Source organism: Anabas testudineus, chromosome 5 (assembly GCF_900324465.2).
Source record: "Anabas testudineus chromosome 5, fAnaTes1.2, whole genome shotgun sequence".
Classification (NCBI taxonomy): Eukaryota; Metazoa; Chordata; class Actinopteri; order Anabantiformes; family Anabantidae; genus Anabas; species Anabas testudineus.
Genome location: NC_046614.1, coordinates 12,932,171 through 12,959,919, shown reverse-complemented (window position 1 = coordinate 12,959,919; position 27,749 = coordinate 12,932,171). Strand labels below are relative to the sequence as shown.

Here is a 27,749-nt window from a genome sequence, read left to right as displayed (position 1 = left end):
GTAAATTAAAACAAACAAACAAACAAACAAACAAACAAACAAACAAACAAACAAAACCTCATGCCCATGCTTTTCACTACAAGATATTTATTTGAAGTTATCCTAGCTGAATGTTTCCCACTTTGCAGTGCCATGTTTAAATACCCTCTATGGTTTGCTACTGATCGGACAGCCTTTGCTTTATCTGGGCACGTCAGAAAAATATGTTTTTGCTTATAAAATTATTTTCTGTACTCTTACAGCTAGTTGAAATTATGAGGTTTTAATCTAGGCTAAAATAAAAGTAAAATTAGTAGAAATGGTCAGATGGGCATTCCTTGTCATTACAAAACCTCCTAGGACCCAGTTATTCAGGAGTCCTTGGTAGGGGATCAGTCTTTCCCATCTTCCAAAACTGTTTTATATTCAAAGTCTTTTATTGAAAGTCTGTAATGTCCCTGCAAATAATTTCAGTGCCTTTCATTTTTCTTGGGAAGTTTACTGTGCTTCTTTTTCTTCTCCCCAACACTCTTCCTTCCTCTGCTGTCGTCCTTTCTTGCTAATCTGTCCTTTATCGGCCCTTTAAGCATTCGATTGACGGTTCTCTCCTTGCAGTGGCTGTAGTTCCTGAGCCACATGGTTCTCCTGCCCGTCTAATGGCAGTGTGCTGTTACCTAGCTTCCTCTGATGACCCTCCGTGTGCTTGGACCCCTGCTGGAAGCTGGAGTGATGGCCAAACTTAGGGCTGTTTTTTTCCAGCAGTCTTTGGGACGGGTTGGTGCCTGAACCATCATGCAGGTGCTCCTCCTCGTCTGTGTCAGCATCTATGAATTTATTGATGGATGCATCGTGGAAAGTGAAGATGCTGGGCAGTAAATTCTCTGGGCTCTTGCTGGGCGTCATACTGCTGGCAGTTGTGTAGACAGACACCTCAGGACTCTGGACTGACGAGCTGTCTGAGAGGGCACCTGTTCCTGAATCCTCACCACCTTTGAAGTTGACCTTGAGAGAACGACTTTTAAGTGGGTTGTTGAAGCGCAGGCCCCTTGGGCTGTCAGAGTACGCGGGGCTGGGCTTGGTGCCTCTTCCTGTCAGGATTGGGGTGGTGCCCTGGGATCCTTCATGCTCATTCTCCAAGGTGGGCTCTAGACTGGGGTGAGTGCTGACCCGCCCTGGCATGCTGCTGACGGGGCTGTGGGAAAAGCGCGAGCTCTCAGGAAAGTCAGTGGCACAGCTGATGAAGCTGTCAATGCTTGACATGCTCCTCATATCTGTCACTGCCTCTGCTGTGCTTGACACAGCTTCAGCGGGGATGCTTCCCATCTCAAACTCACCTCTCTGTCTAGCTGCTTTGCACAGTGTCGCTCTTTCCCGGCTGTTGATGTCGGGTTGTGACTGTGTCTTCGCCATCTTGTTGTACATCTCCTCGAGTTTCTGAGCACTGAGATGCTGAGGGCTGCCAGAGGGCTTTGCCTGCTCCTGGTAGCTTGATTCAAGGGTCTTGATGGGGCTGCTCTGGTTGATCTGTGGCTTGAGTTTGGGTGTCCCTTTCTGCTCATTAGGAGACACGTGATTATCTTGCACTTTGTCCTTCTTTTCATCAGCTTTTTCCACCATTACATCCATGAGCTCCACATTGCGGCCAAATGCATCTTTAATGTTCATAGAGACAATGCTGCCATTTCTCTTAGCTCGCTCCAGGGCCTCCCTCCTTTTAATGGCTTTCTCCTGCCTCTTTTGCTCCTTATAAAACTCAGAGAAGTTATTTACAATGATGGGAATGGGCAGGGCTATCACCAATACTCCTGCGATGCAGCACAAACCCCCGACTATCTTTCCCAGTAGAGTTTTTGGGTAGATATCTCCATAGCCTACAGTGGTCATAGTAATGGTGGCCCACCAGAAGGAAGCTGGGATGCTTTTGAACTTGGTGTCCTCTTCATCCTTTTCTGCAAAGAACACCAGACTGGAGAATATCATGATGCCCATGGCCAAGAAAAGAATGAGCAGGCCAAGCTCATTATAGCTCCTCCTAAGAGTAAATCCCAGCGACTGAAGACCTGTGGAGTGACGTGCCAATTTCAGAATCCGCAGGATCCTCATGATCCGGAAAATCTGAACTACACGGCGGACGTTCTGAAATTGCAGCACACTCTTGTTGGATTCTGTCAGGAAGATGGTGACGTAGTATGGCAGGATGGCCAGCAGGTCGATAATGTTTAAAGGACCCTTAAAGAACTTCCACTTGTTGGGGGAAGAGAGAAAACGGAGGAGGTACTCCATGGTAAACCAGGCAATACACACGGCTTCCACGTGGGCCAGTTGTGGGTTGTCTGTGGACTTGACCAAACTCATCCGTGTCCTGCAGCTCTGGAAGAGTGTTCAGAGACAAGGCAATGGTGGACAACACAATGAAGAGGATGGAGATGATTGCCAGGATCTGGAAAACACAGAAGACAAAAATAAACCAACAAACAAACAAAAAACCAAACAAACATTAAACATAATGAAGAATACGCAGTAATGTCTGACTCTGGGTGAAATGTCTCAACAACTATTTTATAGAAAAGATCAAACATCAATTTGCTAATACTGTGATTCATGACCAAATAACCAAAGGTAATGACATTTCCACCAGTCTCAGATGCAATTTAGCTTCAGTGCCAATTAATACAGCTTTAGTTTGCTAACGAATCACTGCTTTGACTAAGTACAGCTTCACAGGCTCATGGGCAATAATGCCGAGCTTTGGTTGGTAATCTGTAGTTTATGAAGATTTCTCGAGGATCACTTTTCAAAACTTACTTTTAGAGTTTGGAGGCGTGTTTGTTAATTAAGAAATGAAGTACAAAGTACTCAGTACACATACTAACAAAATACAGATGATTTCAGACTAATTGCATGTTGTGTCCAGTCTTTTAATCACTGTAAAACAAGAAACAGCCGTTTGATCATCAGAACATCATTTCACTGATGTGGGGCCTCCAGCTGATATGATTAAAAGACTAAAACATTAAAAAAATCTTCAACAACTCTGAAACCATCTGTTTTGTGTTTGTGTTAAGGTCCTCCTCATGACATTGGAGTGGTAGTTGTTGTTTTCTTTATTTGAAAACCCTTATTAATCATTATTATAATGACAAGACACAAGAATACTGGATTGAAGCAGTAGTTTGGCATCAAACATCATAGATTCACGGGGAGTAGATGGTTTTCATTTGCAACTTTGAAAGTTACAAAGGGTGAACTTGACGGCGAGGGGGACCAGATTAGCTAAAGTCAGCTAAAGTTAGTAAGTTGACTGTCCCTGAACAACATGCTGAAATGTTAAATGCTCAAGCGAGATACACAATGACAGAGGATCATCCCCAACCTCTGGGAAAACAGTGTGTCAAATTGGTGACATTAAGTTGTGTTTCAGAACTGGCTAAAACATCCAAACTAGTGATGTAATTTTCTGATGATATTAGGTCATGGCCCATTTAACTTTCTGGCTATTTTCTCCGAAGCATTCATGAAATGTCATGTCAGCGTTTGTAAAAAAAAAATAAGGTCAGAACTAATGTGATCTCTGGGGCACATATATTTTTTCCTCTCTTCAGATTTCTACGGAGACAGACAGAGATGAGAGAGAGAGAGTTTGAGGTTGTGCTGATGCATTTTTTAAACCCCTGCTACACTGTCTCCATCTCTTTTTCTATTCAGCCTGGTCGAATCCTTCAGTGCCCAAGGCTACAAAAACTCACAGTGGATCGCTTGTTTTACAAAGTTCACCATATGTGGTCAGTGACCATGTACAGACACCTGGAGACCTCTGAAACATTGAGCCACCTACTAATGATATAATCTGCTCAGCACAACAGGGTCTGGACATAGTGTTGGAAGATTAAGAGGGCTGCACAGTTGTGGGTGTGTAGGTGTGCCACACCTATTATTACTGTCCCAGAATCAGTGTGAAATCCAACACAAGGTCACAGTGGAGGCTGTGTCCCTGACCAGTGGTGAGCAGGATTATTCCCTCGCACCAATCAGCAGCCATAAGCTTTAATTAATCTTGACAGGTGCCTGCTTGTGCACCTACCTTGGCCTTTGAAGAGAGAGTGACTAAAAGAGGAGTAACCCTGCTGTAGGGGAGGTAAGAGAGGACAGGAGAAAGACTAGAGTAAAGGCATTTCAACTTTAGCTGTGAGAGTGAATTAAAGGGCGGATAGATTTTTTTTTAAAAACTCTATCAGAGTTTTTCCCTGAAATAGCCAACCTCCTGATCTGGATCCCAAGAGACCAGGATGATGGATGAAAACTCTCAAAAATGACCCATTAGGAGTAGATTTCTTGCTATGGAATAATCACACCCAAGAGAAAAAAACAACTAATGTCAATGAGAAACTTTAACACGGTCCTTTTAACAGTAACAAGCATACGTTCTTGACTATTATCTGTGTATTTCCCACATGTTGAGGTCAGAAACCTCAAATTCTACAGTTGTTAGAAAAGGAAAATATACAGTATGTGCGCATGTGCTTAGATTTAGCATTAGCACCAAGACAAGAACACAGAGGCCTTGGCTGAGTCTCAGTTCTAAAACGGGCCGTCCAGTGGAAACCACGCTCATCAGATCAAGACTAATCTAGCTGATGCACCGACCAAGCCTGGGCGTGCCTAATGATTGCTGAATGAATGAATACTGAATACGAAACACAGCACTGACACTCAACCTGGGCGTGTTGCATGTGAAGAACTCCCCAAGCACAATCAGCTTCGCCTTCCTTGACATTTCCCCTCTTACTCACATTTCTCCTCCCGACATGAACATACGCTGTGCAGAGAGGAGGCTGAACGTCTGTGATCTCACCATGGAGTGTCTACAGAGAGCACTTAGCCCGGTGACAAATCTGTGACACAGGTTGAATGGGGCGAACCCAGCTTTTGCAAAAGAAATGTGTGAGTTGTTTTTTTAAATAAGGAAATTGAATGTGAATGCCTTTGTTATGTTCCTGACACTTAATCATAGCAAACACACATGCATAATACACACACATACATATTCAATCCCATTTCAGTAATTAGCCCCAAGCCTCCCTGCCCCACGGGCCAGGAGGCAGGAGCCTGAATATTTAATACCCTTCTGAAGTGCAAGCTATCCTGTCCTGGAAAAGGTGTGTGTGAGTGGGTACTCACTGGGCCATGACAGACTGCAGAGAGGTAGCCTAGTTTTCACACTGCTTTCACCACACAAGGTTAGCCCTGTTTCATGCTTGATCAAATGAGGATTGGACAGGGAAGGAGAGTTCCTATAAGCACATAACATGAAGTTCCTCAGAGACGGATTGCCATATGGATCAGACGTTCAACCTGGTGTGTAGCCAGCTTTCAGTCAAAAAAAAGAACAGGCAGCAAATCAAGACGAGAGCAGGCGGAAAACTATATGACAGAAGGGAGAAGAGTGTCAGATAGGGAGTGAATGAAAAGAGACATAACACCCACACAATACACACGACTGACATCTGCGTGTGAAAAGATTGTGATGAAAGTCGTATGATATTTTATCCACAAGAAATGTGTTTATTCGGTTTTTAGGGGTTTTCCCTTGCGTCATGTTGCGTGAAATGTTGATTCACTTCTGATTTGTCCTTATCATAACTGGATTTACCCTTTTCACCACATGAGCTGAATCAATGGACAGATTATGTCCCACAGTGACTCATTCACTTTATTTTTTTTGGACATGTTGGGTGCAAGATGACATCGCTAATCCTCTTATTGTAGTACTTCTTCTGTGATTTGCCAATAAATGTTTTCCGGCCCGGTACACTGACAGCTGACATCCCTCCTACAGAGTGTGTGGTTCTGCTGTACTTCCCTCTGTGGGATACAGTGTCTGTGTTTTTGTTTTTTTATTAGAGGCTTCAGTGGAAAAGATGGATGGCATAGCGCTGCCAGTAAACACTGGAGAAATGTTTCCTCAGCAGACTAAATGGTCGAAGCCTTTTACAGCTATAAACACTTCCTCCCCAGGGTTACAGCTATGTTCTTGGAAACTTCCACTTAGGGACCATAGGACTGCTCTCACCTGCTGCCCTCTTACATAAACTAATTACTATTAAATCATCTAATTTTCTACTCTGTTTCCACTTGAGTAGTTTTAGGATTGCTAGTAATATTTTACATGTTTAAACCTAAAAAAGTACCAAACCATTAGTTTGTCTGTACTTTCCAACTTCCCTACTTGGTTGTGGTTGTTAGGCCCTTTACTTCCTAATAAATATCTTTCAAAATGGATCACACACAGTTTGTTTCAGGCTCAGTGATTTCCTACAACAGTTGGACATACAGTTTTTAGTTAATGTTACACAAAAAGAAGTCAACTGTATATTTCTTGGGGACTGCTGTAAATATTCACAAGCCCGGCAACTTGTGTGCTACAGTGATGTGTGTGGGCTGACTCAAAATAAACTACAGTAACCATGTTCATCACGTTGAAGACATATTTCGCCCAGTGGTGCTCGCTTTTTAGGCAACAATGGATTTTTACAATACAGAGGGGAATTCAAAAAGGGTTTTGGCAGGAGTAAATGCATCCTGCACGGCCTTTAGTGAGTCAGCAGAAGGACACAAACTCCCGGAAGGCGCCCACTTCTGATATTTCTTTCCTCCATATTTGTTTCGTCTCATTTTGCCAGTGTGGGTTTGCCATTGTTTATTTTAGTTTAATTCAGTTTATGATTTCATTTGGATTTTTAGAGAACAGAATTTGTAGCCAAATAGAAAAACTCAAAGGTTTACATGGGCGGAGGAGCAGTAATAAAAGTAACAACGTGGTGTCTTTGAACTATTAATGACCTCATGATGAAGTCTCACTTCCTACTTTCAACTCGTTTGTTTCTAGACTAGATATGTAATGATGTTAACCGTCTCCGAAACTGACGAGACCTCGTGTCCCACACAGATGTGTCCTCCACCTCATCCGGCTGGTTTCACCTTGCCTAGAAGCCTTTTTTGTCCCACCTTTTAGCCTATAGCAGGGAGCCTGTGCCGTGTGCTCAGGAGGAGACAGAGAGATGGATTACTGAGCTCGGGGCTGCACACTGGATGCGTCCCTTCGGAAGAGTGAAGGTGGTGCTAAAATGATGAGGCACATAGACACAGGATATCAAGTGTGTGCCACTGAGGAATGAGTGTTTGTTCCTGTGTGTGTCTGTGATTTTAGTTGGTCTATGAATCCAACATGTACAAAAGTTGTCATTTGTCAAGAAACATTTTCTTTTATAATGACAAAAATCAATATGGTGAGCAATTTTAATTCTAGACAAAATCCAGTAATTCCACATTTTCTTCCCCAAACCACAAATGATAGCGAGTGAGTGTGTGCTTCTTGGTATGTACAACATTTCCTGTACTCAAGCTCATCACTGGAGGCCTGGCAGTATTCCAAGTGTCTGTGCTTTTGAAGGGCATGAAATGTGTTTTTAGCACTTCTGACAAAGAGAAGGTGACAGCATGAGAAAAGAACAGAAGTGACACTGTGGGGGATGAAGACTAAATGAGAGTGAGAATGATGAGAGATTGTTCTCTTGTGGTTGATGTACGGAGTGTCAGTCTCCTCTGATGTAACACCTGTGCTTTTGCCATTGGCCTTTCACCTGAGACAGAAAACCTTGACTCTGAAACGCCTGGAATATCTGTACGATCAGGTGTACACTGAAGAATACACACACCACGATTGTTAACAGTTTCTGTCCTGCGTATGCTAGAAAATCTAATGTGAATTTCACAGCAAATCTGCCCCATGTGTAATACACTGAGCTGTGGCACATATCCCCCTCCCTCCAACAGAGTAATTTCATAAGGAATATAAATCAGTTTAAGCATGAAATGAAAGACTGATCCAGGATTATTAAGTGATAAAACGCCAGACAGGAGCTGCTCTGCTGGCAGTGTGAAAGGAGGGTTATGGATCCACCTGACCTTCATAATGTAAGAATATTGATTTCTAACTATAAATTCCTCCCTGATCCCCAGAAATCACCTGGCGTCCTACTGCTGTCACATTTTCTCTGTGTGCTGAAATTTTTGTTTATATGTAATATGGAGTCTGGAGTCCTCATAGTATGTAGTTCATAAATATTATAATGTGTTTTCATCCTATCAGGAAGATTGTTTATCTACCTTCAGATGAGGTGAAATCAGCTGAACCTTTAATGACCTGCCTGTGTCACGGCAGAGAGACAGACAGGTCTTCCTCACCGCATGTGCCTGTTTGTCTGCATGATCAAGCTGAGGAAACCCGCAGTAGACTGTGAGAAAAAATACAGCTTGAGCTCTGCTAATAGCAAAAGTATGGTATCTGTGATTCTGAGATGTACAATTGTGATACACAGTAGGCGTACCGTGGGGGGGGGGGGGGGGGCTCAAACGCAGCACACTGGCAATACTCACGGCTTACAGCACAATCACATCTCCACTCAGTGAAGACACATCACACCCAGCTGAAAATGACAAGTACTCAGAATCTGGCTTTGTTCTTGATACTTGTTTGTGCAGAACGGAGCTCCAGCTGTCTCTTGTTGCTATGGACTTGCTCACTCTAAAACTGGCAGTGGTGTTGGCAGGAGAATGGTACAAAAAAAAAAAAACATAGATGAGAAAAAAAAGAACAGAATAAATCATGCTGAATCACCACCAACTCTGAGAAAACACACCATTTGGCTGCATAGTGCGTAACAAAATACAAGTGTGGTGGTGTTTTCATTACACAAGAGAATAAGTACCCATGTATAAAGATATGAAGTAGAGTAATTAATATCTCAGTTAGTAGTTTAATGTAATTAGAGGGCATGGTGAACATCCAGAGACAGGTGGCCTACGGAGTACTACTCGCTTTAATGCAGATTATAACCAGGTTGTAAACACAGGTCAGGAGATTACAACAGAAAAAATAGGTTCACGACCTCAGTCAGAGAAAGTGATAATTGAGAGGAAGGAAATGATTATATCGCTTCCAGTGAGAGCTTTGTGAGCCCTGTAACATTTCACTGCATACATTGCCCCATTTTAATAGAGACACAGCTCTGTTTTCTGTCATCTGCTAATTCCTGATCCACCACCTCTATGACTCTTAGGTGCAAAGTCTCACCACATACAGTTTCATCCCAAACCTGTATTCTGACCCACCACACCAGTGGACTCAGCGGCCGGTAAGATGCCTTTGCTGATCAGATGTCTGCGGACAGCTAATTAACATTGTACTAATTAATTTTCCTGTCTCCAGTGACCCTGTGCAGTGTTTACCATAAAGACCAGCACTCACTGGGTTCATGTGACACGATTGGGTGTCAGCACTGAGTGAACAGAGTTACTGGGCCGCTCACGGCGAACACCTGAAACAGGAGAGGTCTGGTCACTGCCCATAATCCTACATATCAGTTCTACACTACAGTTCCAGTGCTGGGTGTTTGATGACGTTCATGACGGATAAGATGGCCGTCCGTAATAAAATTAAAAGGTACAATATTCTAAGGGAATAGTTTTGGGAAAGACATCGGCTTTCTTGTTAGATGAGAAGATCAATACCACTGCCATAGAGGTCCATTAAATTTGAAGCTACAGTACAGAAGAGTTCCACTAACTTAAGCTTTCTTACTGTAAGGATAAAAAAGAATATAAAGCACCAGCTCAAACTGTTACATGTGCATTTTCAAATTTGAGAAAAGACCTTTTCTTTCTCTGGTTTAGTGTATTGCTTTTTGCATGCTGTACTTCAAATACAGAAAAGAGTTAAGTTCACTCTCAAGTTGCCAAGATGGTTCAGCATTTGCACAGAAAAGAAGGCTTAGCTGAAACATCTGTGCATTTTATTCCCCTCTGCTAAACTTAGACACTGAGACATGAATCGAGGAGAAATTCTGACTGAAGTTTGTTTTGTTCTGGAAGTTGGAGATAAATAGCTTAGTTTATCACAAAGACTGCCAAGTGGGGAAAACAGTACAGTTTTAATGGATTAAACAAAGGATGTGTTACATATTAGTTATTGAGCTACACCTATGGATACCCACACACACGTCATTCCTTTCCTTAGCATGACAGTTATATTTGTATTAATTGAGAGCTGAAGCTATGTCTCCTGACAAAAGTGGCGTTGATCCACACTCCGGCAGCGACAGACAACATATGCTATGAGCTTCTCTGATAATTCCTTCACTGCAACAGAGAGACTGGTGGTGTGTATGTACCTGTGAAACTGCAAATGCATCAAAACTAAAATTATCTTAACTGGTCCCAGCGAGGCAGTCGCACTACTCAGTGTAGCCATGACAACAAATTCACAAGGTTGCAATTATAGAAAGTGCTGCACCACCGGATGTCTGGCAGAATCTATTTCCTTTTGAATCCTATCTTTTTCCTTAACTGTGTCTGAATACACAGCCACAGGTTTTATTTTAAAGGCATCTGTGCCTCAGTAGAGTTTGAAGCATGCAGCTGACTTAGCAATAATAATTTGCAAACTTGCAGTTTCCACCACTAAATTCTTCCACGATGAAATTCAAACGTGGCAAACATGAAAAATCCCACCATGCACATGACTTCACTTGACTTACTGTGGGGACCTGCACGTTGAATGCGTATGGTAAGTTAGACTGTAGGTTGGCTTTACACACGTCAAATCAAATCTAAGAACGTTCCTCCTACACATGGAAAGTGTAACATTAAATCATCTATTTTTCATTTTGTAGACGTGAAACAACTGCTGTGTGTCAGAGTCTCGTCCTAAATGATTCAGTAGGAAAGAAGGGGCCGACCAGGAAACTTCCTGACTGACCATAAAAGACCACAGCTCTGTGTCCGTGTGTCTGTGTGTGACTGTACATTATGTATTTTACATTAGTGTCAGATCACTGAATGTATCTCTGCCCATCTTATTACTGAGGAATGGTGCTGAACTCTGGAGACTACAACCCCCTGAGATACCCGCTCATCCTCAGCGGTAAAGGAGGTTAGAGATACATAATGTAGAAAGAGACCACGAGAAATAATGTTTGAAGTGCTGAGTATAGTGTATAATGTATGCAGCTGAGATGTACAGGCACTAAAGCGCCCTAAGGCAACAGGCAGAAAAGAAACTTTAGAAGTGACCTATTTTCTTAAACACCTCAATGAAATGTTAAATAAAGTTGCGTAATAATGCTCAACTACAGAAATAAAAAGCACACTATGTTTTCTGTCCTCCAACTCTACCAAGAAAGAAAAGAAACGGAGACGGTGACATTTACTAGAGGAACAGTTTAGAGGGAACTAACCTTTAAAGGATGAGCATTCATTCTGAGCTCAGAGGTGTGAGATACAAAAATAAAACGCTCATTACAACTGACTTTGTGGTAGAGCCTCTCAGTGCAGGCAGAATGGGAGCGTGCTATGCTACTATAAACACATCCGCATCACACTGTGTGGTTGTGTTTATGGTGAAATGTAAGATTTTCAGTGTAGGTCACGACCACGGGGCCTTTCAGTCATGCTGCAGTAAGAGTGGATAGAGATTGTAGTGAGACAGAATCGCGTGCAGGCAGCTGCATGCGATTCTGTGTGTATGACTCAACCAAAACTTACACACCAATCAAACAAGGACTAGATCCACCAATGCAGAATATAGACGGATAAAAGGCCATGATGTGGCGACAGTGAAGGAAAGATGAGCATACGTGCAAACACGTGCACACAACAACGCAGCGAACATACACAGATCTCCTCATGGGGAGACTGCAGTACCTTAGTGTGCAGCTCAGCTGATAGTTTCCATGGGGACGTGAGGCTTTTTGGTATTTGCATAACAGATGCAGGGAGGCATTCACAAAAACAAAGCTCATGAAACAGAGACTGGGGGACCAGAGGGACATGTGATCAAACTGAAAAACCACCGAGGATTGTTGATCGCACTCACAGGAGAATTCAGTCAACGACACAGCTCACTAGGACGGATTTCTAACAATAAAACAAAACTACCCACACTAGTTGATTCACTGATTAGTAGACTAACAACAAAATTATCTGCAACCCTTTTGGATCACAACTTCAGTCAGTGTAGACAAAACACGACAGCTTAAGATATCTAATCCACATAGACACAAATGTGTAAGGTGTGAAACACAAGAGTTCTTCAACAGTTACCTCTACTGCTACAAGATCATTTGATCTACATGGCCCTGAATAATAGTAACTGAGTCATATAGTTGTTAGTTAGTCAAGTTAGGTTGAAGCTAACAAATAAAAACACTCACATCAAGCTCAAGGGTCAGAAAAACCAACACAAATACAGTGTGTGTGTGTGGAAACAGCCTAGAAACACAGAGTTAACCAAATATCAGTTATGTACGGTATTATATATGAGTTAGTGTCTGTAATTGCATAATGATTTGCTCCCTGTGGCCAGTCTAAATTATGCCATCGTAACACTGTAGGAATGAGAAATGGCTGCGGATCGTTAGCAGGTGGCACAAGGCCAGAATTGAATATAGCAGAGTGCTGATTTCCAATCTGGAAGAGCCAAGTTTCCCAGCCGTACCAAGTGGGAGTAACAGTGACAGAGGTTGATTTGCAAATGGAACAAAACTCTAAATTATACAAGGATGTGTTTAATGCTGCTGCCATCCTCGGGATAATGGAGATGAGGCTCACTGCGGAGTCCAAACCAACTGTGCCCAGACAAAATCATGATTAAAAACACACTGCAGTGTCACATTTCCGTGATCTCGATTTAGTTTCCCAGATGTGATGTTCACACTGAGAGCGCCATTCACTAAAAAAAAAAAAAAAAAAAAAAAAGGCTGAGCACATGTCAGACTGTCGGCTGATGCTCCACGCACTGACTGTGTGAGAATACTGACTCTGACCCCAGGTTTAAAGACACATGGTCAATTTCCTCCTGCTTCCCTTCATCCTCAGTCTGTATTACTCGAGCCAACAATCTGTGTGTCGCTGTACTTGACCTGACTTCACCTCCCGTCCTTGTTACCGGTCAAATCTTACTTTGGGTTGAGTAAACAGCACTTTATTGTCTGTGCAGGGGGGCAGTCACAGTGCTTCCCTTTATGAAAGAGATCAGTCAGGGAGTCATTTTAATTTGCAGCTGTTATCTTTCCCACTACTAATCTGCCTCTTCTGCTGCTAGTGCAGCTGGTGCCCTGCCCACCAACCACCGCACTAGCTGATATATTAAAGAGAGGCTGCAGGGTGCAAGTTAAAAGACAATCCTACGCGGACCAATAAAATCACACGCTCTCATTTTGGGTCCTCTTGAGACATCTATTCATAGTGAAGTCAAATGTCTTGCCAAATAAATGCTGTATGTATTGAAAGGTGGTGTCAACCCACAGAGCACTAAGGAGTGAAGCTGCACCAGCCTTTCAGCCACCTGGCAGCAATGTGCCTGCTATTAATTCATGCCACTTTTCTCTGTGGCCATTTAAGCAGCCATTGGAGCTCTCTCCCTGCTGTTGTTCTTAAATCCTTTATCTATCTCACTCTGAAATATTCAGTATCTTTTTGCCATATAACTGTTATATAATATATTTCTGTTTGACCACAGTCGTCCAGAGCCTCAGTTGTTTTATCTTATTTATCACCTGCACCACATTCAAGTTAATCTACTTTAACTATCTGAGCCCAGTTGAGGTTTAAGCCGAATGATCTCATGTTAACAGTAAATTAATTAATCTATCTTTGTTCTAAGATCGAGCTCTTCCATTCTGTCTGCACTGTACCGTGATTTGTGGATCTCTAACAAGTGAATGGTCTTGAGTTTATCCTTGTAACATCTTATATGATTATTGTATAAAATATAAATTGCTGTGGTCTTTTCTCCAGCATCAACAAACCGTACTCAAATCTTTTATCGTTATATATAGTTTAGCTGATCTCTTCTTTAAGAGTGTTTCTTACAATGACTATGTGAATCCTTTGAAGAATTGCAGTTATTTCTCTAATGACTTTTTGGCTTTAGACCCTGAGAGCGCGAGATCACACCAAGATTAGAAAAGAAATCCTCAGAGATTTGGCAACACTTTTGGCGGCATTATTTACAGAGCCAAGGTTTCTGCGGGATAGCCCCTGGGATTTCCGTCTAATGCTGATTTTGATCTGGACAGAGAGTTGATGAATAGGCTGCCCTCTCGTCTCATTTTCTCAAAGCCCTGTCCTTCTACAAAACCACTGGGCAGACCAACTGTGTTACATAAAGACATAATAAGATAAAAAACAACTACTTGGACATGCTGTCATCACCACTTTGTGTTAGATTTACAGTAAAAGACAGAGGATGAAATCTGTCCATGTTTTTATTACATTAGATTTTTTACAGCAGCTGGTTTGAATGTGAAAACTACAAATCAGAAACAATCTAATTAGAGATCTTCTCTTGTTTCTTTGAAAAATGATGACACGATCACTCGATCGACTGACAAATAGTTCAAGCTACAGTTAGTCAACAAACTGGTGCATCCCACGTCCAACCAGTCTTCTCTTCTCAGCTTTGACTCATGGGACATTCATGCATCTAGACTTGCCTGTCCCAGCTGAGTGTTGGGTGTTTCTGTCCTCAGAGAACTTCATCTGGACCCACAAATGTGTTAATGTAACGACGAGGGAGTCAAGTTTCCCACAGATCACTAACCCTTTCAATTTACATCACACTGCTCAGTTTACATAGGACCCATGGATTCTCAGCTTCTATTCTTCTGGGACATAGAGCTGCTTGAGGTACTTTGAGAGCTCGGTGTCACACGGATGAATTTCCAATAATTATGAGGTTAAATCAGCAGCTTTATATTCATATCATGCTACCAGTGGTGTTTATTAACATATAAACTAATTTAAAGTGGGTAACGGAGAGAACCGACAGAGTGGTGCTACACATGTTAATAGTAACTGACCACAAAGAGTGTGTCAGTTCTCCGTTTTGTGATCCATACACCCCCTTCTCCTGTCCTGTCCCCTCCTCTGCTGCATGTCCCACTTAAGACCAACGTACCTATATATCTTTGTGGCCTATATCTCACATCAGACAGAGGTAAGGTGATGTGCTCATGGCTGGTGTCTGGTAGGTGGAGGAAGGCGTGAGAGAAATGAGAGCAGCGAGTAGGCTGAAGCTCTGGCAGTAGATTGGGGGGAACAGGGGCTCCTGGGACTGCTGCCTGGAGATTAGTGGGATAGTGATTGAAACTCGCACAATCCACCCACTCTGCACTGCCGGACTATCAGCTACACCGGCTTACACTTAATGTTACACAGTGCTGCATGCTAAGGACAGAATTTAAATGCCCTCATGTGTCAGTCATTCAATGTTTTGAGTGGCCACAGGGTTTCAGGTGAGTTACCTGAGGAGCCGTATCACTTACAGCTGCTCCTAAGGGACTACCTCTATGGTGTCATCACGGCAAATAGTCATGTAGCACTAAAGTGATCTCCTGAGTTTCGTGTGGTTCATCTAGAGTTTTCTGCTACCCACCGCTCCTGACTGTAATTACAATGAAACACCATTAGTTCCTTCTCAGTCAGCACACCGCAGGGCTCTTACGTAATTAGCATCAATATTAGCTCACAGAGACTAAAAGGACGTGGCCTTTAAATTTCTCTCCCATCACCATATGTGTACTTTGAATTCAACATATTCTAAGAGCACTATGTGGTTTCTCTCGTAAATGTCTCTATATCAATGCTGATTGACAGGCCACACAGTGTGTCTGTTGTCCCATTAGCATCCCTAGATGACAACTTACACGTCTAAGCTGAAGGATAACATCCACCGCTGACTGGCAGCAGAACCCAGACTTGCTGTGTTAACATTTCTACAACGGAAACCTTTTGAAACCAAAAAAAGGGTAGTGTGTCCTTCTATTCAGTTTTAAATAGACGCTGCATTTCTTCGCTGTGTTGACCCAGAAAAGCTTCTCTTTTCCACAACCTGTCTCTCTCGCTCTCACTTACACTCACTCAAGGAAGCATGATAAATACACACACACCCACACACTGTAAATACAGTATGCACAAACACGTACACAGTGCAGCAGATTACGCAGACAGGTGATGTAATCTGATCATGTCATTTCATTTTAAGTAAGGAATCCTAAGCCGTGTAGAATTCATGATTTTAAAAATAGTTTTGCACACAAACAGCATATTATCCGTTGTATTCCTGTCTTCTACCTAAAGTTCATAGACATTAAGAGAACAGCAGTCATGCCTCTGTTAGTCTCTAACTTTCTCTTGCCCTTTATTCTTTAGTACTTCACTCCTGCAAGGTTTCTGAAATTCTCCAGTGGTCAATTTGTTCTATGCCATAAAGTGCAAATGAAATACCCATTAAGTGCCAATTACAGCAGCTATTAAGTAACAAATGCAATAGAGGACTTGTACTTTTGTGCTCCACTAGCCAATCCTTATTTAAAGAAATAGCTCAAGTTTTAGGAAATATGCTTGTTTACTTCCTTGCCAAGCGTTAAATGAGCCGCCGCTGTACCACAGTATTATCTGCTTGTTCAATATGAAGAAGTTAGTTTAGTCCACCCACCAGCACCTCTAAAGCTCATGTTATGTCTCATTTTATCATCTGTTTTTGCTTTGAAAAAAGAAATATTGCATGTGAGTGAACAATAAAACCGCAGCTTTCAGACCACTATCCATCATCACGGACGCTCGCCTATCACACCAATCAGTTAAGGGTCAGTCTATCATTCATTAAACCACTCTTTCTCATTTCCTATGTATGATCGAACACCGTTGCTGTGCTTTCTGCTGATTTACAAAACCCACTTCTGAATCTCACAGTCTGCTCTTTAGAAATTAGATGACTGCCAAACAGTTTGATGTATTCCAATGAAAAGGTTCCAGCCATCATAATTAAATAAATTACAACATCAATGTGTCTATTTAAGGAAACCTGTGTGTGTGTGTGTGTGTGTGTGTGTGTGTGTGTGTGTGTGTGTGTGTGTGTGTGTACTTCATGGAGAGAGAATGAGTGGGAATATAACCGGAAGGGAAAATGCTTAAGTTAGTGCACGCACGTGTGTGTTTGTGTGTACATGTGTGTGACAGCTTATTTATTTATAGAAGCCCCTTGGGAGCGAAGTGCCATTACCGTGCTAAGGTAGAAAATCTGGTGGGGCTGTGAGGGATGTCACACTCAGTTGGCTTCATCCCTCCTCACAGGCTGTGCCTCATTAAGATGAGCAACACCCTGTATTATATCAACAGCCACACCTCTTCTGCATTGTCTTTGTGTCAATATCATTACAAAGCCAACACGGCTACTCTGGAGATGTGGATGTGGAAAAGATCTCTCGTGCTGGTTTTCTTGTCTTTCACACAAAAATCTGGTAATTAGTGAAGAAATAAACAAAAAGTTCAGGTTTTTGAAATCGATCGCTTTGGTTTGAATTAGTTTTGTTTTTTTGTTCCACACAAAAAAAAAAGAGTAAGTTCCATATTAAAGCTCCCTCCTCACTCCTACTCAAAATAACCAAGACTCGAGAGCAGCATTTTATCTGTAAACCTTGCATCAGAAACCCAGCACCACAACCTCTATGGGGGGCTTGATGTACACAACCTCCTCAACTGCAGAGAATTGCTGCAGTTGCAAATGTACACCAGTCACATTACTGGCTCTGAAGCATTCTCTGAACGTGAGAGCACACATCTCACTTTAGAAGAACAGATCACAGCATGTAAATATACACCGCCGCATTAAAACCACTGACAGGTGAAGGGAATAACATTGATTATCTCATTACAATGTCACCTGTCAAGTTGTGTGATATACGAGGCAGCAGGTGAACAGTCAGAGGCCGACAGACCGACCAACTCTGGGGTTACGGGACTCAAAAGACATGCTGCTGATATCTTAGTGCCAGGTACTTAGAGATCTTGATGAGTGTGTGCCTCGATGGGTCAGAGCCAATTTAATGGAAGGACGCGGACCTGCACAAAAGGTGCAGGTGATTTCAGTGTTGTGGCTGATTTTGCTCATGTGTTTGCCCTGTGTGTTCACTCTATTTGCTCGAGAGCAGAAGCTAATAATATGTGTGCAGAGAACAATGCATATGTCTCTTGCTCATCTGCTTCTATTGTTTTGACGTTGAACTCACTCACCTCATGTGTGCAGTCTTGGTTTTTCCTCCTTTCTAACAGTGGATTTAAAACTGCATTTGTGCAGATAAATGCAGTTTTAAATCTCTCTCTCTCTCTCTCTCTCTCTCTCTCTCTCTCTCTCTCTCTCTCTCTCTCTATATATATATATATATATATATATATATATATATATATATAAAGATACAGATAAACTCACTGGAAAATATAAAAAAAGCCTGTTTTGTTGTCAGATCCACATGTATATAGCAATTGTAACTTGAAGCTTTGTTTAATTCAGCCTATCTAACAGATGTGATGACCTGCAGTCAGGGAATAGAGGTGATCTTGTGTTAATTGAACCCTGTTGTTGGTTGTTTGTCCATGGAGCTTTTAGGTGTTGGGTTCTGTATCAAGTTCAGGTAATTACTGTTCCTCAGTCCGGCCACTACTGCAGCAGCAGCACACACATGGTTTTAATCCTGTCTTCACTGACACTTCTAATACAACCACTGCATTTATAACCCAAGGAAGTGTTGAGAACTTCTATTTGTTGTGGTTCGAACCTCTACAGGCGGCCTCGTACTGCTCAGTTTGCAGAAACACTTTTGGTCCAGTCTGTTTTGTTGTAAAACCACACATGCAGCTTAGCTAACGCCATCATTTCAACACATTTTCACCACTTTCATTTTCACTTCCTCCCTTTTGTCTCCCTCAGAATGACAGAGACAATAAACTAATGGAATTACTAGAAGCACAGTCATGTGAAGATGTGTCATGACTTGTGAGCCTTATTCACCTCTGTGTATCCTGTTACCAGCTCTGTATCAAATGGGAAACTTACAAGAGATTATTTAAAACATGCACTCTGCTCATAATTAAAGAATCAAGTAGCAGTGAAAAGAAAGCGCTGCAATAACTCCTTGCAGATGGAGCTACCTCTGACAGCTCTGAGAGCTTTCCCCCTCACAGATCTCAAAGGGGCAGACAATAACTTAAGAAAAAAGAATGGGATTATACGCATGTATGTGCTGTAGTGATGTCAGCCCTTGCTTTTTCACTATTTACTTGACAGCTGGATGATGCATCCTTGATAAAGGTGGCAGGTTAAAAATGCACAAACCATCCATTTGTGGTGATGACAAGTAAAGCACGTGCAGAACCTGTGTATGGAAAGCAAGTCACAAACATCAGGAAGCAGTGTTGAGGAAGAATCTGTGACAGGTCAAAGCTGGTTTACATATATTGAGGCTCCATAGAAAATATATCTACTGTGACAAAAATGCATTGACTACAGAATTTCACTGCATTATTCAGTCATGCCTGTCTTGCATGTATGGGTGGCTGGAAACTGATATTTCCATCTCAGCTTGTAGAGTGAACAATGAACCCCATAGGTTAGTGCAACTATAGCTTAAGAAGCCGTTTTAGCATGCAGCCACTTTGTCTTTCATTGCCTAACTCTCAGTAAACTTCCATATTACTTTGTGGGTGACCACTCGACCACACACCCCTGTACATCTTCTTGAGTGATGTTCTCTTACTGACAGACCTGTCTGAATAATGAATGAAGTGCTGCAGAAAAATAGTCTCCATGTCTCCATTCACTCGCATCTGACCTCTAACCTTTATAAATGCCAGTGTTGGTGAAGACCTCTGCAGCCACAAACCCAATTGCACCAAAGCATGAGGAACAGAAGGAAAGACAGATAAGGCTTTGTACTAAAAGCAAAGCATGGGTTTTGTATGTCTGTCAAACAGAGATACTATGCAGTGGGAAGCTGTGTGTGTCTGTGTGTGCATGTGGAGTATGCAGTATTGACCCAGCTGGCTGGTGTGATAAGCTAATGTAGCGTGCAAGATCACCTCTCTTCATGGAAACGGCAGGGCAATGGAAGTTTCTGAAGCTTTCTACTTCCTGAAATTGCTTCAGACTGGAAATTCCAGGAAGAAGCTATTTTCTGCCAGTGTTAGTTTTTTCCTATTGTAATGAGTTTCAAAGCAAAACATTAAACCTGCACTAGGAACTGTATCTGGCTCACACTGGCTCACAAATTGATGTGAACCTGTTAGCAAATGATTTTCACATCTAGAACATGTATCGCAAAATTAACACTTCAACTCAGCCAATAATCCAAATGCAAACTCATATTGCTGTTGTCATAACTCCAGTTTTGGCAATTTAGACCTCAAACGGAGAATGTCATGCTCTTACACAAACCTTTATCTTATATTTCTGCTTCCCTCATGCAGGGCGGTCTAACTTAAATTAGAAGAGAAATGAAGAAATGCATAGCCAGCATGTGCGTTATGTTATTAATATACTTACATAAAACAAGAAAAAGCAGGAGGAGAAACTGAGCAGTCTGTCCACGGAGGTAACACAGCACCTCCATCAATGAAGGAAGACATTTATAGACCACAAGAACTGAATCCTGCTCTTTGAAACTGTCTTCATTGGTAATTTCTGAGGAAATGTAAGAGACGTGTCTGGATAATACTTTAGTTCCAATCCATCAACAGCACATTTCTTCAAAGACAATGCATTGGAGAGCAGTTTTCAGTTGAATGAAAATGCAAGAAGCAGTAAAAAGTCTGGTCCAAATGTGTGTGAAACAACACAACGTGGAAGGCTTTTTATACATTTATTACAACGTGATTCTTTCTAGTATCATAAAAATAATTTAAGATAAACAAAACACAGCCTGACCACAACAGGACCTATTTAATCATCATCTCCGCAGCTCACAAATGGGCAGATTTTCTGTATCGATTAGCAGCCACTGATGGGATGTGTTACTTCCTAAGGTGAATTTCCATTCGTGTGTATCCGCACGCTGATCAAACAGGTCAAAGGCAAGTTTGAAATCAATAATGCTAATGTCTCTTTCACTTTAGAGCAGGGCTTCATTAGAGGCTGTGCGGTTGCCTTTTGCATAACAGCGATTTCTTCTAGCTGAAAAGTGGTGAGAGATAAAACTAAAGGATGACGCCATTGATTAAAGCTAAAACGAAAACAAAATGGAAGTGGAACTTCATAGGTGTTGTGTTGTGTTGTCTGAGGACATTTATGATCTCTGTGCATAGAGCAAATACACCTACAAAGTTTTCTAACGATGCCTATCTTTAATTAGAATGCATACCACAACGAGTGCCGACAATCCACGCTGATTAGATTACTTTTAAATGAATAATGAGAGGAGGGAGTACAGCAGAGGGAAACAGGCGGATGAGATAATAACAGGGCATGGATGAGCAGGAGAAACTGAGAGACTTTGCTTCCCTCTGTCAATGTGCCAAACAGTCTTTGTGAGTCTGTGTGAGCTCATTTGGCAATTTATGGTTCTGCAATCAGTCTGGCAGCTGGGAAACGGTGTGCCATTGATTTATGGCTATTCAGAGCACACCTAAGCATAATGGAAGAGTTGCCGTTACCCAGCAACAACTCCTGAAAACAACTCACAAAATACACCCTGCTGGATAATCTCACAGATGCACACACACACACACACACACACACACACACACACACACAAAGACAGTAAGTGAAAGGTAGGGAGAGAAGGAGAGACAGCCCCGTAGAGACAGAGGAAACTCTGCTCTATTATTGCTGAAAGCCACTGCTGAAAATAACTACAGAGACCATAAAATCACAGTACTGTACAGCTGCATCTCCTCTCGTCCCACTGCACTTCCTGTGACACACTACCAGGCCTGACAGTACACCCTCATGCAGAGCTATCACAAGACAGTCCGTGGGAGGTCACGTGTCCGAGTCCCTCTCTCCTGGCGAGGGTGCGTCCTCACTCAACCCAGCTTGCCTTACATTTTAATGTCTTTGTCATCGATTCTCTCCCATTCTTCCAAAAAGTCAGACGACAGGTCATGTGAGGTGAACGTGAAGCAGGTAACAGAACACAGTGGATTACGCCAGCCTGACACCAACACAGCCAAAGCTGCTGCACACACACAGTGATCTCAGACTTCACAAACAACAAAGTGCTTACAGTGAAGTCAATCAGGCATATCGGATGTGCAGTAAGAAGTGCAGTTAACTGCCTCTAGTCATGGCTGTCTCTGGTTCACTGAGAGGAGGCATTTCCATGCAATTAGCTCAAACAGCCTCTGCCAAACCAAAAGAACTAAGTGTCAGTCTGCGTGGCTCAGTATTCTGTTCTGGACCAAAGCCTCAGTGGGTAGTGAGAGCACTGCAAGACTTTTAGGAGACAGGAATTATAATTCCCTGAGAGCAGAAGTTTCAAAAGAGTCTGTTAAGTGAAAGCTGTATGAGTCAACATTACTTTAGACACCGTGAAACTTTACAGGAACTTAACAACCAGAACTTGCTCCTGTTGAGTTTGTAAGTTCTTATGACTTCCCATTGAGTCACATAATGTAAAAAAGTGTCTGTGTAGGCGTCACACGCGTTGCAGTTGACTTTTGGAAACTAGAATCAATCAGTTAAAGTGCTAATAAAATGACGATGATAGTGATAGTGTTTAGATATTGTTATTAGTGACATCACCTTTTTTCCAACCGCACTTTGCCCTTTTTCAAACAAACGCAACAAGCTGAGATCTTTCAAATGTTGTGTTTATGTGTGACATCATAACTCCAATGCCAAACCACCGGGAGTGGGATTTACTTGGTGACCGTGATTCCTCTGATACTGATCTGCACCTCAGGGATGGTTGAGCAACAGAAGCATGCTGAGACATGCTGTGTTTCAAAGACTCGTTTTATTATCAACTTTCTTCCTCCTTCCTTCTACTGGGCCATGCTACGGAAAAATGACGACACAGGCGTTCAGCATGAATTGTTTCATATCCACCACAACTTATCTTTTATTGATGAATCTATTACCTGCAAGTTTTCCTGTGTTTTCGGAGTCCATATTGTTGTGCTGAATAATTTAGTGGGCAGACCCATGGTAGAAGTGCAGACTCAAGTGGGTCTAAAACTATTCAGTAACACCTCAACACCCTCAAGCAGAGAGACAGACAGTTAAGCACTGCAAACACACGGAGTCCCTCAGTCCTGCTTTGACATGAAAAATGATTTGTCCAAAAAATAGCGCTGTGTAATTTTGGGGAGCTTATAACTCCTAAAGGTCTCGGATGACGTGACATCTGGAGCTATAGATATTCTGGATCCTACCTCTTCTCTCTGGTATTAAGTCAGGTGTTATTAATGTGCAATTAAAATTTCATCAGGGCTGAAAAATAAATGAGATGGAATTTGTGTTCAGGAACAAACCATTTCACAGATACAAACTCTTCAATTAAGCTTAAGAAACAAGAGTGCATTTAACAGCTGCCTTTTCATCTCCATTTGATGCTTTTACTGGTCTCTGCCTCATGTGGCAAAGTAAACTATGTGGAAATTTTCCCATTTGCCAAAGTGTGCCTCCCCCCTCTTTCTTCCTTACTGTAGAGCCTGTTATAGGGTTGGAGTCTTGTTTGTTTAGTTAAGGACAAGGGTTTGCATGCTAGGACAGCCACAAAGAGAAAGTCATAAATCAAGCTCTTACTGCTCTGTTGGACTTTATAATTCACAACTTATCATTCATAACTGCAAGCCGGGATCGTGGGGTGACATAAGCCAGTGCTAAGTGGTCCAATAAGAAATATAAAGAATCTAGAGGAACTTGTTAAAATGCTGTTGTGGAACAAAAGTACCAAATATAGCTTACATGCAAAAACCAGCCGATTGTTCATTACCCGTTTTCCCACAGGCCGTGTCATGAGTCTATTATGAATTTGCAAAATACACACTATTACATAATACAACTTTTCATATGGCCATGCCTTTGGGCCTGACCTTTATTTAATAATTCATGGTCCTATAAATTCAGCGAAAAGCTCCAGCACTCAGTAAATATTCAAATAAAAACATGTATTTGCTGAGGTAGTCTCACTAAAAGGAAGAAACCGGACAATGAAAAGTGACCTTCACAGCCAGACGTTAGCGACAGTGAGAGTGTACAACAAACTGTAATCAACAATATTTAGAGCTAATCTGGGTGTATTTTTAAATGCTTCATGATTTAAGTTAAATCAACATCTCTCGACACAGCCTGAAAAGGACTTTGAACTACGTGTACCCAGTAAAAACTGAGAAAACCTCCAAATTAATCTGTGTTCTTCTCGGGTCTTAATTAATCTGTGTTCTTCTCTTCTTAATCTAATGAGCTGCTTCCGTTGTTGCCAGTAGGTCTGTCAGTCAGCATGAATACCAGCACCGGGCGATGGTTTCAGAGCGCTCGAGAGAGACCCCAGGATCACAGAGTGACTTAAATGTGATCGAATATTAAAGAAAATAATTAGGAGCTTAAGTAATTCCAGGCCAGGGCTGGAGCAGGTTCTTTGAATAGATGAGCTGAGTAAATTATGCAGGAACTCCTGTTCAAGGAGGTGTTGGAATTCTTTTTTTTGTTTTTTTTTTTTGAGTAATGATTTGACCGTGGTGTCTTTTGTAGATTAGTTAGTATGCTGTTCCACCGACGAGGTCTCATGTCTTTCTGTGCACACAGATGTAATGTGAACTGAGACACTACACTACATCAGTGACTGCAAACATCAACAACATCGTATAACGGCCTAATGGGCAGATTCTCTAAACAGCTGTTGTATTAGCAACATACATTGGGTCATTAAATTTTAATTGAATATTGGCCCGGGCCACATCTTTTAGGAAGTCAGTTCATTAAAAATACTGTTAACATGACTTTATCCAGTGGTCCAGCAAAGTGGAGCACTCCTGTTCCCGGAGTGTGAGCTATGAACCTGTTAATGAGCTCGATGATTGAATACTGGACTGGAAGTGAAGCAGGGGCTGCTAATGAACACAGAGGGGGTGACTGCTGGTGGGTGGAGGTGGTAAAAAAAGTACATCTTGTTCATATATATATTTATATATGAACAAGATGTGCAGGATTTCCTAATTGCTTGCAGTCTTTGTTGCCAGTGAAAAACAATAACCAACCCAAGAGACTTGAGACTGACTTGGTGACGAGTATCTGACTCAAACCAATAAAGACACAATGGATGCTGCCATGTAGTCGTGTAAAAAAGTAGCAACCATTAATTGACTTGCAAGAAAAACAGCGCTCATCTATTGTGTTCTCAGGAAAAGACCACCTGGTTTAGATTATGAACTGAAGGGCAGTAAAGATAAAGCCCTATTTTTCAATGAGCCGTGATGAACGGGCACAACTTGACATTCACCTCTGAGCAGAACAACATTTCTCCATCTGCTTTTCATTCCTTCTCCCTCTCCCACTCCAGCTGCTGAAAGTGACAGATTAAAAGTGCTGCTGGGGTCAAAAGAAAGTCAACCCTCAGATCAAGCCAGTCTCCAACAGAGGTTTCTATCAGCCTCTGGATGTTGACCTGACTGTTTCATCTTTATTTTCTAAACTTTAACTGCACCCTGCACTTGTTCCCACTCCTTGATGGAGAAATCCTTATTTAAACTGAAGTAATTTAGACTTGTTGGCCGTGTGCCAGGGCTGCCCTCTCTCACAGCTACCTGAACCTACCACTTTCACTGGAGCTGTCCAGGCAGTGAAATGCAGGCTGAGTACAACACTACCTTAGCAGCAAAGGACGAGCCTGGCTTTTCCAAGAGGTCCCAGAGTTTCTTCCTCTTCTCGGAACAACATGTGGTAGTAAACTCCTCTCCTTCCCTCTCCCTCATGTTCTCGGCCTCTCTTTTAAGCTCTTCGTTCATCTGCTCCTTTTTCTGGTGATACCTGGCCTGGCAGCAGGACTCCAGGTAGATCTCGTCGATGCCCCAAAAGTCCAGCTCCTGGCTGAAAGACAGGGCGCACATTTCCTCCATCATGTGCAACTTTCCGGTGCGGTAAAAGTTGAGGATGGAGGTGAAGGCGCCAGGGTGTCTGTCGAAAAAGTACTCGTTGTTATCCAAACTGTAGTCGTCGCATATTTCGATGATGGATTCGTGGGTGTTGCAGTCTCTCAGTTTGCCCAGTCGTGTGCGGGGCAGCCTGTCCAGCGTCCTCCACAGGACCTCGTGGAGAAGCCCCCCTACGTTGAGTCTCACCCGGCGGGAGTGCGTCTTGCTCCGGATGATGTCCATCGTGTCCGGCGGCACCGTGGTGGCCGACTGAGAGCCCGCTTTGATCATCTTCACTCCAGACACCGAGTCACTTCAGAAGACTTGAAGAGAGGACATTGTCCTGCAGCTGACCGCATCAGGCTCCCGCCTCCTTCCCCGTGACTGTAATAAAACAAGAAAGAAGTAATTTGGACGCTGTTGAACCACCGCTGCAGGTGTCCTAGAGTAGCAATGTCAGGTAGTTTATCCACTCATCAGAGAACCAAATAGATATTTTAATCGGCTTTGAGAGGCACAGCCGCTTTTCTTGCTGACAGGGGTGGAGGTGAGCGGGGTGGAAAGTCGGGCCAATGATAAACTGGTGTCCACTTATGAGCGCTGTCCGGTGCTGAAGCTGTCTGTCACTCCACGCGCCGCAGGTCGGTCGCTGTCCACGGACTCAGTGCTGAAACCTCTCAGCTCGAGTGGTGGAGCGAGCAAAGGCCGCGAGCGAGCGACAAATGCGCACAGTGGCCGCACTGTTCCGGACTAATACTGACACAGCTTATTAACTTGGACACCGTCCTCTAACACCAGTCTGCAGCTCCGCGGCTCAGCTATTTGCTCACACGTAATGATCATTTCTTTTCAACATACTAGCAGTCATATTAGAATACCATCATAATAATAATTCTGATTTTGCGCATATCTGAATCGAGCATCTCACGCATTTTGGAGACGACTTTACAGGACGTGACATCCCCAGCTCAAACCAAGTAGGCTACAAAGCTTGTAACAGAAAAGCAGAAGAAGAAAAATTGAACAAAACAAATAAATACACACATGAGATACATACGTGTTTGTCATATATCCCGATTCTCCTTATGGAGCAGCAACATTTCAAGAGTAGACGCGTTAAAACTTGTTATGGCCGTCCAGGTCTCCGGAGCTCTGCCGGGAGCTGAAGGAGGCATCATGAGCTACATCCCGACATGCTGACAACTGTTTCACACAGACATCACCATGTCCAGTGAGCCCTGTCCTCCCCCCACATGGGGCGAATCAACAAGTAGACTTCAGGGAGCAGCTGTGGATGTCCTCGGTGCCTCTCCTCTACCTGCTGGCAGTGGGACTGTGACTGTGAACGGGATTCTGCAGCGGCTGATTTCACCGAGGCTGCTCCAGCGTCGCAGCCTGTGCCAGATTAACCCTCTCATGCCCACACAGCCTCAGCTCAGAGTGTCCAACTTCTATTTTTGCTTCACGCAGCAATAATAAAAACCAGCAAACGAGGCTTTGGGAAGATATAGTCAAAGCCACTGTACATAGACAAGTCCTCCCAGGAATATTATTATCATCCAGGGATTTTAGTTTAGCTTGTGTTTCACAAGACTTATTAAACTGGGAAATAGGGAAAAACAGCATCTGACGTCACTTTACTCATTCAGTGGGAGAGTTTCTCATTAATCTGCACAGAATCAGGCTCAGAAGGAGACCCGGTGGAATTGAGACCAAATTTATTGGGGCTTAAAGGGCGTGGTTTTGTCAAAAGCCTGCACAGTATCTTACAATCTGTTGTCTGTGGTGGATCTGCTCCTGCTGGT

The 27,749-nt window shown here is 42.6% G+C and overlaps 1 protein-coding gene across 1 annotated transcript; it reads right to left on the bottom strand.

Annotated features, from left to right (window-relative positions):
- Positions 1–74: 74 nt before the first annotated feature.
- Positions 75–26,235, bottom strand: LOC113154648 (potassium voltage-gated channel subfamily B member 1-like). The gene is given in 3 exon segments (XM_026348956.1): positions 75–2,319; positions 2,321–2,419; positions 25,681–26,235. Coding segments are annotated over 3 exon segments (2,412 nt in total). The 3' UTR covers positions 75–561.
- Between the last annotated feature and the right edge of the window lie 1,514 nt (positions 26,236–27,749).